This window comes from Elephantulus edwardii, unplaced genomic scaffold (genome assembly GCF_000299155.1).
Source record: "Elephantulus edwardii isolate Elephantulus edwardi_28Jun2011 unplaced genomic scaffold, EleEdw1.0 scaffold00041, whole genome shotgun sequence".
NCBI classification, from domain to species: domain Eukaryota; kingdom Metazoa; phylum Chordata; class Mammalia; order Macroscelidea; family Macroscelididae; genus Elephantulus; species Elephantulus edwardii.
In genome coordinates, this window is record NW_006399791.1 from 4,335,238 (window position 1) to 4,354,333 (window position 19,096).

At 42.1% G+C, this 19,096-nt stretch overlaps 1 protein-coding gene across 1 annotated transcript in view; it reads left to right on the forward strand.

The window, feature by feature from the left end:
* The first annotated feature begins 6,803 nt into the window (after positions 1–6,803).
* The window catches only part of LOC102867263 (hepatoma-derived growth factor-related protein 3-like), an 82,685-nt gene continuing 70,392 nt past the window's right edge, over positions 6,804–19,096 (forward strand). Inside the window, exon 1 of the mRNA XM_006885203.1 lies at positions 6,804–6,887. Within this exon, the coding sequence (XP_006885265.1) occupies positions 6,804–6,887 (84 nt within the window). The remainder of the gene's footprint in view (positions 6,888–19,096) is intronic.

Sequence of the window (19,096 nt, forward strand, 5' to 3'; positions counted from 1 at the left end):
CCACAGTCAGCACTCTTGGCACCAGCAGCCAGGAAATTAAAAGATGTATTGCTATAGGAAAGTCTGCGGTTTAGAGACCTCTCTAAAGTGCTGAAGTGCAAAGATGTCACTCTGGAGACTAAGGTGCACCTGATACATACCATGGTCTTTGCAATCGCTATGCATCAGAGAGCTGGACAATGACTAGGGTTGATAGAAGGAGAATTGATGCCTTTGAGCTGTGGTGTTGGAGAAGAGTATTGAATATATCATGGACTGCTAGGAAAACAAACAGGTTTGTCCTAGAGAGGGCGAAACCGGGCTGCTCATTGGAGACAAGGATTCTGAAGTTTCATCTGACATACTTTGGACATGTTGCAAGGAGGGATCAGTCCTTGGAGAGGGACGTCATGCTTGGGAGGGTAGAGGGACAGAGCAGGAGAGGAAGACCGTCGAGATGGATTGATTCAGTGACTGGGTTAATGGGGGTAGGTGTGTCGGAGATGGTGAGATTGGCACAGGATAGGGCAGAGTTTAGGGCTGTTGTACATGGGGTAGCTATGAGTTTCAGGTGACTTGACGGCACATAACAACAACAATGTACTATTGTTGATTCCAACTTATAGTAACCTATATAACAGAGCAACATTATCTCATTGGGCTTCTCTGGCTGTAATCTTAACAGAATACACAGGTATACCTTGTTTTTTGCACTTTCTTGTGCTTCAAAGATACCACACTTTCTACAAACTGAAGGTTTTAGGCAACCCTACATTGAGCAAGACTACCTGTACATTTTCAACAGGATGTGCTCACGTCATGTTTCTGCATCACCTTTACATCACAATATAATATTTCAAGCTTTTCCATAATCCTATTTCATACTTGATAAACAGTAAAGTGTAAATTTAACTTTTATATGTACTAAGCAGCAACAACAACAAAATCCTGTGACTCATTTTATTGTGTAGTCTGGAACTAAATTTTCCACATCTCCAAATACACTTATTTACATCTATCACACACATGCATACACAGAGATACACATGGAACGTTGGTGGTTCAAGAGTTAAGGGCTTGGTTACTAACTGAATGATTGGCCATTTAAACCCATTCAGTGCATAGTGGCTCCACAGGACAAAGAAATAGGCCTGGAAAATCCATGAGGCTGTTCTACTCTATCACATGAAATCATTATGAGTAAAGGGTTCAGTTGGCAGCATATAACAAACGTGTGTATGTGTGTGTGTGTGTGCGTGCGCACGTGTGTGTGTGTACATAAACGATTACACACACACATATATATACTGTCATTGTTAGGAGCCAATGAGTTGATTTTGATTTATAACAACTCTATGAACAAGAGATCTGAATCCTCCCCTTTCTGGCACCATCCATACAACTTCTGGATATGCTCTTAGTTAATAATTATACATACTACATATATGACATATGATATATATCAGCACACATGGTAGCAGCAGTTAAGAAAATTGAAAGGCATGTTGCACTGAGAAAATCTGCTGTCAAGGAGCTCTCCTAAGTACTAAAGAGAAGTAATGTCAGTTTGAAGACTAAGACATGCCTGATTTAAACCACGATCTTTTCAGTTGCTTCTTTTACATCAGAAAGTCGACAATGAATAAGGATGACAGAAGAATAATTGATGCCATCAAACTGCGGTATTGGAAAAGAGTACTGAATATCCCATTGACTGAACAAATGAACAAATATGTCTGTCTTGAAGGAAATCTAGGTGTTCCTCAGAGACAAGGTAAAAATTTGTCTCAAATATTTGGGACATATCATCAGGAGGGGCCAGTCCTTAGAAAATGACATTATGCTAGTAAAGGAAGAGGGTCAGAGAAAGGAAGACCTTTAACAAGAAGTAATGACACAGTGACTGTAATAATAGGGTCGAGCATGACAGAGGTCATGAGGATGGCGCAGGATAGAGCAAGATATACATCTATTGTTTCTAGGGTCTCTCTAAGTTGTCGGCAATTTGAAGGCACCTAATATAATAGCAACTATTAAAGACAATGTTTTCCAACTCCATTTCCGTAGTTCTTTCTTCTCTGCTATGTTATAACCACCACCACCACCACAACCACCATTAAGACAATAGTATCTACTAGTCCACTTAATTTACTATGTGTCAGGCTCTATTTTAAGTGATTTATACATATTTCTTCATATATTTTGAAAGCAGGAGTGGCATCCACTTCCTAAACCATATGCCTCTGGAAACACTATGAACTTTGATAAATGATGACAGTTATAGAAATGTTTCAGGCCTTTTGTTCATAGGGTAGCTATGAGTCGTGCAACAATTTCATACATAATTACTACATTCTTTGGGAAGAAGAAGAGATTTTAGGAAACTGAAGCACATGGGATGGGTGAACATGAGGAGCAAGATTTGAAGGAACTCTTAGGCAGTGTGATACTAGGAAGTCAAATTAAGTTAGGAAATAGAAAAGTGAAAACAAGATTGGGTCAACAAAATGTGTGAAAGTATGTGAAGATGAGTACAAAAAATGGACCATGCAGCCAAGGGCAGGAGAAAACAGCTCACAAGGATCTGAAACTCAAAACTTAAAGTCATTCATTGCCTTTGAGTTGTAACTGACTCATAGGTGATCCTCTACTGGGCTGCCAAGACTGTAAATCTAAAAGGAGAAGACTGCTCATCTTCTCCCACAGAGTGGCTTGTGGATATGAACTGCCAGAGAGATCTTTGGGTTAGCAGCACAACTCATTATGGACCAGGCCACCAGAGTTCTCCCACAAGGATAGAGAAATCAAAAGTGATCAAAGAAAGTTGGTATCACCATTTGTGACTGGATCCCGTCCTGTTTCAGAAGTAAAATATGTTCTATTTTGAAAAAGCAAATAGTCCAGTTCTTAGGGCCACACTGACTAATATAAAATATAACAGACTCTTGGAACAGTCCCAGTGATATCTCTAAAGGGTAATTTATTATGTTAATATCTGAATAGAGAGCATTGTTCTGGAATAGTCACAGCAAAAATCCTCTAGGGAAAAGTGGAAGAACCAGTCTGAAAACACTGCAGAGAAGGCAGGGCTTCACCCCAGGTAGCAACGTGTTAACCAGGTAATGCCCATCCATCCATCCCGACTCAGCCAAGCATATTAGGACATCCCTGCTGACCAGCCAGAGGGAGCCATAAAATGATCACATGGGACTATGTTTCCAAGTCTGACTTGCTTAGGGCATGAAGGCCAGCACATGACCCTGTTCAGCATATAGTCCAGACAGAGCAGAAAGCTTGAGTTTGACATTCGTTGTCAGTTATTCTACTAGCTCCTTCTTGTATCAAGCTCAAATTTTTCCAGTCTATAAACTAGCCATACAACAACCGAATAACTCTCCCTTCATGCTGTCATGCTAATCCTCCACTTTGGGGAATGAGTTGTCCACACTTCCTGCCTCCACACTTTCACCTCCCACGCACAGCTCAAGCCTTTGCTCTGTGGTTTCTTCCCACCATCATTTCACTGAAACAGTTTCTAACAAGGTCACCGATGACTTTTTCAATCATTTGAAAGCAAAATATCAGATTCAACAGACCCAATCTTGTGCCTTATTTTATTTGACCTCACTATGCCATCTAATTATCTGGGTATTTCTTCTTTCTTGAAATTCTTTTAACTCGTGGCCCTACTGTACTCTTTCCCAATCTAATCTGTAATAACAAATACAGCCAACTTCTACTAACTACTTCATAGACACTGTTCTCATTTGACAGCGTCTCCTAGGCATCCTCACTCATGTTTACTGATACAGGACTCATCAGCACCTTTCACCTGGACAATCTCCTCTAGGTCATACATTTAAATGGTCATTAAATATATCACTCTAAATGTACCATGGAAATCTTAGGATATCCCCAAATACTCATAATTTTATCCCGAAACTTCCCTACTCTTTCTGGATTTCCTCACCATCTTGTTGCTAAGTCAGGAATCAGAGAATTCTTTTTGACTTTTCTCTCTTCCCACCTGTTTGTTCTCCTAGCAGTCCACGGTATAGTCAATCCTCTTTTCCAGCACTACAACTTAAAGGTATCAACTCTCCTTCTATCATCCCCAGTCATTGTCCAGCTTTCTGATGCATAGCAAGTAATTGCAAAGACTATGGCCTGGATCAGGCACCCCTTAGTCTCCATACGGAATCATTGCTCTTCAGTACTCAGGCAAGGTCCCGGACAGCGGAGAACAAACAGGTTCATCTGGAAGAGGGTGAAACCAGGTTGCTAGTTGGAGGCAAGATACTGAAGTTCCATTTGACATACTTTGGGCGTGTTGCAAGGAGGCACCAGTCCTTGGAGAGGGATATCATGCTTGAGAGAGTAGAGGGACAGCTCAAGAGAAGAAGAACCTAGATGAGATGGATTGACTTAGTGAGTTGGGTAATGGGGATGGGTGTGTCAGAGACAATGAGGTTGGCTCAGGATAGAGCTGGGTTCAGAGCTGTTGTACAAAGGGTCGCTATGCATGGCACTTAACAACAATTAACTCTTCTCACCCAATGAGTTGGAGAGTCTGTCTCAGCCCTTATCTCTCATCCACATGAGAGCCTCCCAACTGGGGCTCCAAGTCTGCAGCCCCCGCCCCCTCAAATGTGTCTCCATAAAGGCCACCAGAGTGGTAGGCCTAAGCTCCTTGTCCCTCTCCTGCTTAAAGGATTCCAACTGCCAACTGTTTCCATTTCATTTCTCCTCTACTTCTTTCTACCTTGTGCCCACAGAAAGGCCAGACCTTAGAGAGCAGATATCCACCGGCTGGGGTTTTGGTCATCAGTCTTAGAGATTTGGGTATGAAACAAGAGGATCCATAGGAACCATTCACAGGTTCATGAACAGACCACCACCCAGTGACAGCTTGCACATGGCAGGTTCTAGAAGTGGAAAACACATGGGCTGGATGTTACAGCTGAGGCAAGAAGTATAGCCTTTCACAGTGGGAAGGTAAATACGTGGATCAGGTGAGGAAGAAGAAATAAAAGTCAAAATACTGTGACCATAGTAAATGATCCACAGGGAGGTCAAAGCCTTTAAATCCTAATTGCTGGGAGCCCAGCACCAGGGAACAAGATTTAGGGGTTAAAACAGAACGTACACAACTCTGATGGAGGTAGAGGAGGAAGATGCAGGAGGAAACTGTAACTTCTCTAAGACAGAGCCTAGAGAGATGAGAGAGAAAAACGGAGACCTGTGGACCTCTGGTAACCAAGGTCCTTGTGAGAAGGCAGAAGTTCACAGGAAGTCAGCAATAGCCAGGAGTTACACCAGGTGACCTTTTTTCCCCTTTTAATTATTAAATTTTATTAATTTTAATGAACATTTACAGAGACAGGTGACCTCTTAAATGTGGGCTTCTGGATGGTGAAGGGCCATTCATTCACTAGGCAGATTCAGAGAGACTGGTTGGATTATTTGATTTACTCTTCAAGAAAGAGGATGGATATCAGGGAAGATTCTCATTCATACAATGTCTTTGAAAGCTGCCAGCTATTTAGAGTAAAATATTGGTAAATGTAGACATTGTTTTTGACCTTATCAACTATATACACAGCTCACCAAGTTGATGCCAACTCAAAAGTGAAGTCCAAAACGTTGCCAGTATTGGAAACAAGCAAGCTTCCAGAGTAATTATTTTTCATAAAAACTGAAGGCCCAGAAGACCGCCACATAAAGTAGCGCAACAGCTTATGAAGTTAGGTGCCCTGCAGATCCATGTTCAAACCCAACAGTGCTGAGAAAATACCACCTATGATTCGGTTCAAGAGCTTACCCCGTATAGGTCACACTGCATTGTCAAGTGCAGGCCTGTGGCGACAACCCAACAAGGTCGCTGACCTGAGCAGTGCTCCTTTCAGCAGGCTGATGCCCAGGGCAGTAGGTCCCGTCGGGCAGCCAGCCGTCCGCCGGGGGCCTGAAGCGCCTTTGTCCCCTACACCCTGGACAGCACCCGTGGAACAGGCCCTAGGGAGGAGCCAGAAGGGGGAAAGGGGGCGAATCGGCCTCAAGGAGGAGTGGGGCTGGGGGCGCCTCAAGTGCGGCGCGGACAGGCGGGGCGGGGGGCTGCTGGGTGGTGATTGGCTGCGTTGCAGCAGGCAGCTCCCGGCCGAGAACAAAAGAGAGCGGCCGGCGGGCGTCCTCCGGAGTAGGCGCTCCCGCCCGCCCGGCGCGGGCTTCGGTGCTGGGGGAGGACGCACCCACTGCCCGCCCGCCCGCCGAGCAGCCGGGCCGGCGCGCTCGCTTTCTCCGCGAAAGCTGGCCGTGTACCTAGGAATTAACCGGCCGGCGCGGGAGGGGAGGGGAGCGGAAAGCCAAGCGGGGGGGATGCTGAGCGCGCGCGAGAACAATAATAAGATCGTGTTTGCGGTCGCTGCCCGAGGAGGAATTCGGAGGAGGCGCGAGGCCCGGCGCTCGCGCCGCGCCCGGAGCCGAGAGAAGCCAGCGGCGGCGGCATGAATCAGGCGGCTCAGCGCGTGTGAGCAGCGCGCGGCAGCGGCGGGGCCCTCAGCGCGGCCGGACGCTGACGAGCGCGCCACAGCCGCGGGCTCCCCTCCCCCGCTGTCGGGCAGTGATTTGCCGGGCCTGCTGCGCCCCCCGCCCACCCCTCGCCTCGGCTGTCGCCTGTCCGCGTCCCTTCGTCGGAGCGGCCGCTCGCCTGCCCGCCCGCCCAGCTCGAGGCCCGCGGGGAGCGCGGCGCAGTTCGTCGGCCCGCAGGGGGGCAGCCTCCTGGCATCTTCGGCGGGGACCAAGGACGATCAGGAAGGGGAGCGGTCAGGATGGCGCGTCCGCGGCCTCGAGAATACAAGGCGGGCGACCTGGTTTTCGCCAAGATGAAGGGCTACCCGCACTGGCCGGCCCGGGTGAGTACGGCGGCCGCGCGCGGGCCCGCCCGCCCACCATTTTCCCCTTCATGATGGCGCGCCCGCCCCTTTCCCCATCGCCGCGGCCCGAGCGCCCGCCACTGCCCGCCGTCACGGGCCGAGGGCGGACAGGACCGGGCCCGGGCTGGGGGCGACCTTCCGAGCCGCGCCCGTGCCCGGCCAACGCGGCCATTCTTCCTCCGCCCACCTTCGAAGGCGGGTCCGGCCTCCGCAGGCCCGTCGCTGCTTCCCTGCTGTAAAGCCGGTGGTGGTGGAGAATCGGCGCCCCCGGGGAGCGGGCCTAGGGTGGTGGAATCGGGTCCCGGGAGGGTCGATGGTTCAGTGCCCCGCGTCGCGGGCGAACGTCGGGGCTGGTCGGTGAGTGCGGTGCAAATGGCCGTCCACGAGCCGGCCCCTGAGTGGCGCGACAGATTCTGGAATGGAGTGGTGGTCGTTCGGAGGCCAGCAGAAGCCTCTTGGCCGTCATTCGTCCATCTGTCCGTGCATCCTTCGCCTTCTAGACTTGTTGAGTTTTGCCTGAGTGCGATTCTGCATGTCCCTCCTGCTCTGTCTAGCATTGTCCTGGGGTACAGGGCTTCCTGGTACTGGTGGTTCTTTTAAACAGAAAATACCCAAGAGCTCCCAGCTTGGCACTGGCTTGTGGGTCCAGCGAGAACCTTATGCCTTTTCACCTCCATGTTTGTTTTAGGTCTGATCCCAAACCTTAACCTTGGCCTTCCGCCACAGTCCACAACAGCCCATCCTATAGCTAGCTCGTTGCTGGGATCTTTTTTCTAGAAAGCATATACATATAACAACAGGATGAATTTTTAAATTATTATACTGTTCGAGTGAGTTAGAATATGTGGATATGTTGTGTTTTTAGAGAGATCCTTTTTATTTTTAAATTTCGTTATGGTTACCAGTTGATTACTTGGAATAAATGCAGTGAAAAGGCGATTCAAGTCATCTTGGATGCTTGATTGCTAATCCATGAGGAATAGAAATAGATTGTCAGGGGGGAAATTGGCATAGACTGTGACTGAAATGTTGCATTATAGTCAAGCAAAGATAGCTAGGGCCCCCACCCCTTAAAAAAATACACACATCCCAGAAGGAAGTGACATCATGGGTGGACAGACTGATGTTAGTGAACTGATGGACATGACCACTGTGTTGCATATTTCCTTTGGAAGAGATCGTACTTGTAGAATGAAAAGAACACTTGGCCAGAAATTGGGGATGTCTGGTGTCTGGTTCAGGCACAGCTTCAGGGATAATCATTGCAGCTGCCTGAATATTCCATTTCTGTCACTATAAAATGATCAGCTCTAGGATTCCTTCCAATATTTAACAGCCTTTGATTTAGATTTGAAAAAGTAGTCTTACTCAGGTTCCATTAAGCTAAGAAAACTTTCTCCATGTGTGAACTGTAAGGTGTCCTTAAAAAAGACAAAGTTTTCATACTATAGTATATTGTTTAAAGGGATAGATTTGTGACTTCAGGAATCCTTTAGAGACTCACTGTCTATTTTTTAAGTCAGAAATACAGCCCTAAGGCTATATAGGCACACATATTTGTGTTTTCAAAAATGGATTAAAAGTTGTCATTGTCAGTTTGACATTTTCTTGTCGTATATTTGCTTTCTTTAATCTTACTCTTGAAAAATGTCTTCAGAGCCGCAAAAAGAAGACAGACTTAAAATTCCATTAACATGTTACTTGTACAAGTTGGGGTTCTTTAGTTATTTGTCAAATAGTGAGACAGAAGTGACCCTAGACACATAGTCTTAGGAAACAACTCAGCTAGTTAGCATAACGTTTTGCAGAAACCCTGCTCTACATCCTGATGCAGAGAGAAGCATCTTAGATCTTCAGAGCTTGCAAGCAGCCGTCTATGACCTAGGTGAGTCTGCTCACCAGAAGCCAGAAGGAGGAGGTAACCAGCTCTACGATGAAAGAAGTCTTCTGGGCCTTATTTACCTTCTGACACAAAGAACTAGATGGTTCCTGGCTACCACCACTGACCATTGTGACCAGAATCACAGTAGATAGTCCTGGATAGAATGGGAAGAAAAACATGGAGCAGAAAGAAAATTCTTGGTGGAAGAATTAAAAAAAAAAAAGAAACCTGGCAAACTAAAACAGTGAAGAACAGCAAGCTCCCTAAGGCAGTTGACCTTAGAGACTGAACCAACAGCAGAGCCTCTCCCCTGTGATCAGCTTTTAGCAAAATAGCAGAGTGGCTCAGAAATACAGTATGTAGAAGGTCAGTGCTTTACCTAAAAACACGTTAGTATGAGACAAAAAGGTCACAATTACACAGAAGCAAAGATAAAAAATGGGGGCAGGGAAACTAGAGTATGAGACATGAAGCAAACAGAATGTAGAGAATGTTGTGATAAATGTAACTAATGTCACTGAACAGTTTGTACAGAAATTACCAAATGAGAACCTAATTTCCTGTACACTTTCACCAAAAACTCAAAATAATTTTTAAAAAGAATGGAGATGGGAACTCAAGCCCTGGAGGTATAGGGGGTGGAGCAGGCAAGCTGTGACCTTGGTTGTGTATCTAGTTCCTAGACATTTTCTTCCAGACCAAGGCAAACTGGAAAATAAAATGAGACAAAACTTACAGAAATTCTATGTCTAGTTCCTTAACATAAACTCCTAAAAGAAATAGAGTAAAAAGTATTATAATGTAGCGTGTTGCAATTTCTAAGGAAAGGTAAAGACTAGAAAATGTAGAGAAAGATATTTTAAAGTTAACTACTGTTTGTTAGTTTCTGTGCTGTCTGGTTCACATATTTTTTTTTTTTATCCCAATACTATGAGGCGTTCTTTTTAAATCTTACTAAAACTTTGTAGCTGAAGATCTTAATACTATTAAAAGATCTTACTTAATCAAATTTCAAGTACTGTCATTTGATATGCAGGACAGCCATGTGGATTAGATGCAGTGTGCATGCAAGGCCTCCTAACTAGAAGGAGAAAAACATCAAAAGGACAGATTTCCATCCATGATAAGGGGAAGAGCTTTCTAAGAGCTGGTCCATCCTGGAAGGAAGTTCATTCCTCACTCTAGGAAATAAACGGGTTTGATAGTAACCTAACCTGCTCCTTATAAGGATTGTGGGCCAAGAGTTGAGACATTAAGAGACTCTGGACAAGTTCTCTGCTTTGTATAGACTGTGTGATTATTATTTTTTTTTACATGTAATTCCTTAATTTTAATAAATATTGTAAAAGCAAAGATACAGTGATGGTTAATTTTGTGTGTCAACTTGGATGGTCAAACTGTTAACAGTGGTTTTATCAAATGCTAATGTACTTGCTATCCCTTCACTGAGTGTATATGTAAGTAAATTAATTTGTTTTTTATATAGACTGATTTTTGAAGATGTTGCTGAATCTTACTAAATTAATTTACTAGTGTATAAAGGAAGGATAATTCATAGCTTACAGATTGATAGCGTATAAAAACATCAAGCAGTGGTGGTTAAGTGGTTCATTTTTTGTAATTTCTAGCGCCTGTATCACTATGTTAAATTATTTTTATTTCTATTTTCAACTCAGTGTTATCTTTTCAGTAGATAATGTTTTCCCCTGAGGAGTTTCAAACATAGATAAGTTAAACAGTTGTACAATAAACACCCATATAGCTACCATCTACAGACTTCATAATGTCTTACCTGCTTTGTCAACTGTCTGTTCATATACCTAATCCTCTGTCCATACCAGTAGTCCATTTTATTTTAATGCATTTCACATAAGTTGCCTGTATCAGTATAAGCATGTGCACTGATTAAGTAAAAGTCAGTATTTTCTTTTCAGTCCTCCCTTTTTTCTTTTGAAGTGAAATTTACATGACAAAAAATGTATTTATCTTATTTACCTTAAATGTACCATTTAGTAATTTGATAAAAATATACACTAATAAAGTCTCAACCATTATAAAGATACAGATTAGTACCACTACCTGGGGAGTTTCCTTCATATCTAATTCCAATTGAGTTTTGATCCCCCTTTTCTACTCTTCAGAGGTGGTGGTGTACTTGTAAGCAGCAGCTGTTTCTAACATATTACATTTTCTTGTGTATAGCTTTAAAAATGAAGAGTCTATGCTTATTTACTGGTTTTAATTATTTTTTAAAAATATTTTTTTGTACTTAAAGAATGCTTGGGGGTTTTTTAATGAGTGGGTTTTTTAAAATTCATTTTAATGAAAGATTACAGAGACTTAGGGTTTCCAGTCATTCAAAATAACAGTCTTTGAAGCTTTTAATTTTACCTGTGGGTAAATTATTTTAGCATACATCTCTAATATGTGAAAATTTACTTTGAAAGGGAATGTGTGTGTGGGGGGGGGGGGTGAAAACTCATTGTCGTTGAGGTGGAACTGACTCAGCTGATTCTCCACAAGATTTTCTGAGGCTGTAAATCACTGCTCATCTTTCTCTGTGGAAAGGCTGGCAGGTTTTAACTGCTAGAGGCACCACTTTTGGGTTGGCAGTGCAGCAGACTAAGCCATCAGAGTTCCCTGTGTGTGTGTTTGTTTGTGTGTGTTCGTACTTGTTGTTAAGTGACATTGAGTCACCTGTGACTCATAGCAACCCTGTGTACAACAGCCCTAAACACTGCTCTATCCCTTGCCAATCTTATTGTCTCTAATACATCTGCCCCCATTACCCTAATCACTAAAAAATCAATCTCTCATCGAGGATCTTCCTTTCCTGTGCTGTCCCTCACCCTCCCAAGCGTGATGTCCCTCTCCAAGGACTGATCTGCTTTGCACCATGTCCAAAGTATGTCAGACGAAGCTTTAGAATCCTTGCCTCCAAGGAACAGTCTGGCTTCACCCTCTCCAGGACAAACTTGTTTGTTCTCCTAGCAGTCCATGGTATATTCAATACTCTTCTCCAGCATCACAGCTCAAAGGCATCAATTCTCCTTCTGTCATCACTAGTCATTGTCCAGCTCTCTGATGCATAGCAAGTAACTGCAAAGACCATAGCTTGTATCATGTGCACCTTAGTCTCTAGACTGACATCATTGCTTTTCAGTACTTTAGAGAGATCTCTGACAGTAGACTTTCCCAATGTAGTTCTTTTAATTTCCTGGCTGTTGCTACCAAGAGTGTTGATTGTAGAGCCAAGCAGACTGAAGCTAAGATATGTGTATATATTTATTTTGTGTGATTACAAATGAAGCAGGAAACTAAGATAAAAGATGATACATGATATTTTTAAAATTGGTAACTATCATTGACAGTAATAGATGAAGTCCATATTTAAAATGGCATTGATTTCAGAAACATTTTTAACTGTTTTCTTGTGAGAGCAGATTAGATGGCCTTTTTTATCTTCTAAAGAGATTTTTCTAGAAGTGTCAGCATGGCTGTTTCCTTGTTTACTTATTAGTATTATCTTTGTTGAATTCATTTTTTTAGCTATATGTTCATATTTGGTGAGAGTTCCATTAGAACTAGTTAATAGACTCTGTTAATTTGCTCACCTAGACACACAAATGACAGATAAATCGTAGAATGCCCGAAGGAGAAATAAGAGTGCTCTTGTTGTCCGATGGGTAGTGAGTTGCACCAGCTGCCCAGTGGGAGAAAGATGGGTTGTCTCCTCCTATGCAATTTACAGCCTCTGAAAACCCACTGAAGGATCAACAGAGTTGGTTCTGATTTAAAAGTAGTAATATTTTTATGAATTCTAATTCATATATTAAATATTAGTCAGCTACTTTTAAAAAAAATAATGGGAAAGAAAAATAGAAACCCTTCTAATTTTTCTGTGCACCCTAAATAACCTATCTATATGTTCCTTGTGCTATCATTGCCTCTACTCTGAAAGATGGAAAAACATAACAGAAAGCCTCAAAACTTTAGTTGTTCCTCATCTGAAGAGCTTTTTTAAATCTAATTTTTTTTTATAACTGGCAAACATTGCTAATAGCAGAATAAATTGATGTAATCACTTTAGCAAACTGGTCAGATCTAATAAAGCTAAACTCATGTTTACCTTATGACCTAGCTATCTATTTTAAGCATATTTGAGAGAAATGAGTGCTTATGCCCACCAAAGTGCTTGTCCAAGAATCCTTATACATAGCAACTTTATTCAGAATAGCACAAGACTGAAAACAATTCAAATGTTTTAGCAGGAAAATGTATAGAAAGCAACAGACTGCCTGTGCCCAGAAAAATATGAATGCATCTCCAAAATACAAAGTTGAACGAAATAAAGCCAGACAACAAGAGAATAAATACATTCTGAATGATTCCATGTCCATGAAGTACAGAAAGCAGCAAAACTGAGGGTGCTAAGAGAAGTCAGAGTGTGGAGGGCTCTGGGAGGTGAGGGCTGTGCATACACGCTGGCAGGAGGCACTGGAAATGTATGTGCAGGTATGTTCCGTTTTATCAAGGTTTACATGTAAGATCTGTGCACTGTATACTGTGTTATTATTCCTCAATCCAAAAACACATTTTTTTATGGGAGGTGAGGAGGAAGAAGAATCTAATGTCTTAATGGATTGGATTTTTTCCAATTCTAGTTTTCAGTGAATTATCACCACCCTCCCTTCAGTCTTAAAACTGACCAGGTTGTATCTTCATATTCTATTTTGACCAGTTCAGAAAATAATTTGTTACTTTTGAGCTTTCTCCTTAGGCTTCTTTTTAGTTTCAGTTTCTCCCTCTGCCTTGTTGGTTTACATGCATCATCTCTTCCTTTCATGCTTTGAATTGCTCATCGTGGTTTTTTGTTGTTGTGGGTTTTTTTTTGGTGGTTTTTTTTTTTTTCTGGCTCCCAATCTTTTACTTAGTAAAACACAGGAGTAAAGTTTTGGGGTTTTTTTGTTGGTTTTTTTTTTTTTTTGCATCCCTGGGTGGGCACGAACCAGGAGTAAAGTATTTGACCTTACTATTATGTCACAGTTTGAAGAATTTACCTACTGAATTCCTGTTGAGCACCTGTGTGTGTGTAAGACATTATGTTAGGTGTGGGGCCTTGTTAATTTTCTCTTCCCTCACCCCATTTTTCTACCATAAGATTGAATTTATAACATGATTTTAAAGCATGATTTTAATTAAAGACTTTAAATGCTCTATAGTTATTCTTCCTAATGATTGGAGGTTCAGTTCTGTTAATCAATTGGCTGTGAGTTGTAGGGGACTTGATAGTACATAACAACTACTTTATACTTTATTAGGGAACTCTGATGGGCTAGATTATAGAGAGTTGTGCTGCCAAACCCAAGGTGGGAAGTTCAGATCCACCAAATGGGTGTATTCCTCCCCTGTGGTCTGTAGCCTCTGAAAACCAGAGGGTCAGCTATGAACTGGTTCAATAAGGTGGATTGGGGTGGGGTTTTTTTAATTGAATATTTTTATTTTACATGGTTCACATGCAGAATTCATATACATTGGTTTCATTCATATACATCATATTTCCTTCTGTACATTGTTTTACCATAAGATCATTCCCACAAACTGTTTTATAAAATCAGTCACCATTGCTCTAGACTTTATTACCCCATCTTTACAGATCCCCACAGGATCTTTTATGGGTTTTTTTCTTTTATTTTCTATTAGTTTATTTACAAAATTCGAATACATTGTTTTCAAGAACAAATTCTTTCAGTTTCCCTTACCTCCTCCACCCATCAAATTGTACACCCTGATAATTAATCCCCTCTTCCCCCTCCATATCCTCATCCCTTCTGCTTCCAGCCTCTCCCACCCCTCTTAAATCCTTATGCTCATCCTACAATAATGACTTTATACAATATTTATTCTTGTGGGACTGAGTTAGTTCACTCAGGATAATGCTCTCCAGTCCCTCCCAAGTTAGGTAGTAATTTACAGAATCATTGCTCCTGCGTACCACATAGTATTCCATTGTGTGACTGTACCCTAATTTCTCAATCCATTTGTTTGTAGTTGGGCATTTAGGCTGTTTCCATGTTCTTGCAATGTTGAATAATGCTACTGTGAACCTTGGTGTACAGATTTTATGTGCCTCAGTTCTCATTTGGGTATATTCCAAGTAGTGGAATAGCTGGGTCATATGGAATGTCTGTGTTCAGCTTTTTGAGGAAGTGCCAAACCGCCTTCCAGAGTGGTTGTACCATTTTATAATCCCCCCACAGGATCTTTCCTAATTCCTTTACCCCTCACCCTCCACCAACCAAACTCTGCAGTCCCCCCCAACTGTCAGCCCTCTTACCCTCCCCTTTTCCCCCTTTGGACTTTTGTGCACATCCTGCTAGTTACTCTTGTTTTTACAATAATGCTCTTAGGCAGTATTTCTCTGTAAGAGATTGAGTTAGTTCACTCAGCCTAATTCTCTCCAGCCTATGTAGTATTTTTCGGAATAGTTGCTCCAGAGTGCTACACATAGTATTTCTCTGTGTGAATGTACCACAGTTTCTCAACCCATTCATTATTAATGGACATTTGGGCTACTAAAAGGTGGGGTTTGTTGGGGTTTTTTTAAAAAAAGAAAAGAAAAACACACTTTATTAATAAAAAATATTCCTGGGAATCCTTAGTTTCTGACACATAATACCTTTAGTTTCTCATCTGCTTTTCATAAGTTATTAAAATACAGGACTTTACTTCTGGAAACCAAGTCACCAATTTTCAAACGATCATTTTGGACTTAAATTCTTTTTATCCTAACATAAAAATAAGATGTTTATAGTTTTCAGCACTTTGGCCTGAGCTCAGAGAAGCCAGTAATTGATTGATTCCTCAGGTAGTGTGGCGAAGGCTCATTCTTTCCCCATGGGTTGTATTCACTCTGCCAAGCAACTGGCACATTGTCTCCTTGTCTTCCGCTTAGCTCTGGAGATGGATTTTCCATTGTTTCTGTTTCAGACAGCTGAGAGTGTATACTTCATATGGTTGGCACATCTCCTTTGGGGATTACTGTTTATCCATGACTTGGGAGATATTATTATTTTTCAGAAGCTACATTTTGGGGGTTTTTTATTACGTGAAATTGACTTGGTGTATTTTTCAGATAGTTCAAAATCATATACAACTTCATAGAAAATGTCTAGTGTCAGACTTGGCAGAATAGTTCAGACTCATGCATAAACCTGAAGGGGAAGAGGCCAGATATTCCTGTTTGAGAATTTCTGTCATGTTGCAGAAGAATCTATAGATGCGACACCAGAATCTATTCTACTTGGTGCTGCTCCCTGGTATGTGGCAAAAAGGTGCCCTAGTCACTTCTGCCATCGTTGCTGAAAACACTATTATCTGTTAGTGCAGAGACAGGTGTAGAAATGAAGTATTTAAAAATGGTGTTTTAACAGTTTGCTAGAATTAACTATATTTATTTATCCAAGAAAAAATCTGAGGCTTGTATTTTGTGTGTCTTTTAATTTCCTTTTTCTAGTAATTCCTTTTTATTAGATCTTTTAAAAAATGTCAGATGCACCTGAGATGGTTTTTTTACGTGCAGGGCCAATGTTAGGGGAGGGGGTGAGGAGGATCTTTCACCATAGATCATATGACTACTCATTGTTGGTGAGCCTGTAACCACCTTGGCTGACCTTCTGTTGGGTTTCCAGGACTGTAAAGAGTCAGGAGTTTGCCTTTCTTTTTCTCATGGAGACACTGATGCATTTGAGCTACCAGAGAGGTTCACCCTTTGAGTTAGCAGCAAAACTATGTCACCAGATCACCATACCAGTAAAAACTTATAATGTTAAAAAACTCAAACTCATTGCTTTTGAGTCACAACCAACTCAGCTAACACTTCAGTGAGTTTTCAGAGGCTATAAATTTCATGGGAGAAGATCGTCCCATCTTTTTCCTGTGGAGCACCTGGTAGATTAGAATTGCTTTCCTTGGGGTTGACAGTACAATGCTCTACACACTAGGCACCCAGCCCTCCCTACAGAAAGGCTGATGTGACATCAGGTCTGAAACTCATAAATGACCCTCCAGTGTGATTTCAGAAGCAGTATATCCTATGGGAGGAGACTGCTCATCTTTCTCCCGTGGAGCAGCTGATGGAACCTGATGCCTTTGGATTGGTAATGCATTTCTTTACCATTAGGCCACTGAAATTGTCTCAGGATATGCAGGGTTAGTAAAGAGCTGTTGTACATAGGATCGCTGTGAGTCACAGACAACTCAGTGACACATAACAACCAACAACCCACCACAGTTTCCTACGGAAAGTCTGTTGTTGTTCTTAAGCGCCATCAAGTCAAACTATGACTCATAGTGACCCTGTGAACAACACATCTGAGCCTTGCTCTGTCCTGTGCCATCCTCACCATCTCTATTACACTTGAACCCATCAATGCAGTCATGGTGTCAATCCATTTTTTCCATGGTTTCTCTCTCTTTCCATGACCTTCCCACCTTTCCAAGCTTGAAGTCTTATTTCCAAGGACTGGCCCTCTTAACAGTGTGCCCAAAGTAAATGAAAGAAAAGTTCCCAACCTTGCCTCTACGGAGCACCATGGTTGCATTTTCTCCAAGATGTATTAGTTTGTTCATTTGGCAGTCCATGGGGTATTCTGTACTCTTCTCCAGCACCACAACCCAAAGGCGTAAACTTTTCTGTCATCCTTATTTATTGTCCAACTTTTAAATGCTTTAGGAAGCACTGAAAATGCTTTAGCTTAGATTAGGTACCCATTCTTTTTTTATTTCCTGCAAAAGAACAAGAAACAGCTATCATTAATAATATTGGATACTGGAAAACAGATTTCTGTCTTTGTAGTTAGCAAGGAAATGGGGGAGGGGTGTTAAACCTAGAATTTCAAACTCTAGCAAGCTGCTGAGGTGGCCTAGTGGCTAAGGAGTTGCTGTGCCTGCCTGAAGGCGGGATATTGAATCCACCAGCTGAATCCACCAGATGCTTGAAAGGAGATTGATAGGAGGTCTTCACTTCTGCAGTTTACAGCCTCTAAAAACCTTCTGGAAGGTCAGCTATGAGTTGGTTCCTACTTTAGGGCAGTGAGGGGGTGATGCCCAGTTAAAGCAGTTCTAGGAGTTACATGTTGTGCAGCTAATAGAAATAGCAATGGTTTGAATACACAGGAGAAAGATGAACAGTCTGATCCTGTAACAGTTTACAGCCTCATAAATCTAGTGAAGGTTTGTTGAGTCTGCATCAGCAACACTGCACACAATAGCTATGAACCCTGCTTTATCCTGAGCCAATCTTACTGTCTCTGACACATCTACCCTCATTACCCTAGTCATTGTGTCAGTCCATCTTATCCAGGGTCTTCCTTTCCTGCACTGTCCTTCGACCCTTCCAAGCATTATGTCCTTCTCCAAAGACTGGTCCCACCTGCCTACATGGCCAAAGTATGTGAGAGGAAGTCTCAAAATCCTTGCCTCCAAGGAGCAGCTTGATTTCACCCTCTCTAGGACAGACCTGTTAAGTTTTCTTGGCCATCCATGGTGTATGTTCAGTATTCTTCTCCAGCACCACAACTCAAAGGCATCAATTCTTCTGCCATCCTTGGTCATTGTCCAGCTCTCTCATGCATAGAAAATAATTGTGAAGACCACGGCCAGGATCAGGAACATTTCTAGACTGATGTGCTTGCTCTTCAATATTCTGGAGAGGTTCCTGACAGCAGATTTTCCTAACGCAGTTGGTCTTTTGATTTCCTGACTACTGATGTGAAGAGTGTTGATTGTGGAACCAAGCAAGCTGAAATTATTAACAATCTCAATCTCTTCTCCATCTGTCATGATGCTGCCAATTGACCTAGTGGTGAGAATCTTTGTTTTCTTGGGGTGGGTGGGTGGGTGTGGGTGGGTGTGAGAGAGAGACAGAGAGATGTACAGTTTTTCAAACCCCCCTTAAACAGTAGATCTTAAATTCTTTTCAAAAATTAATGAATATATTTCTGTTATATCATTTGTAATCGTTACCTACTAATTTGTGGTTACAGGCCTACTATAAATTATAATTCTTTTGTTGGGCATTTAGGTTATTTCTAGGCTTTGCATTCTTGTAAAAGAATACTGTAAGACTTTATTTTTAAGCTAAATAATTCACATTTGTCTTGGCCATGTTTTTGGAAGTTCTATTTCAGAATCAAGGGATATGTGTACATTTTGGATTTAGATTGGCAAATTGCCTTCCTAAAAGGTTTTTACTGTCTTTTTTTTTTTTTTTTACTGATTATCCTCAGCCTTTCTTTTTTTTAAA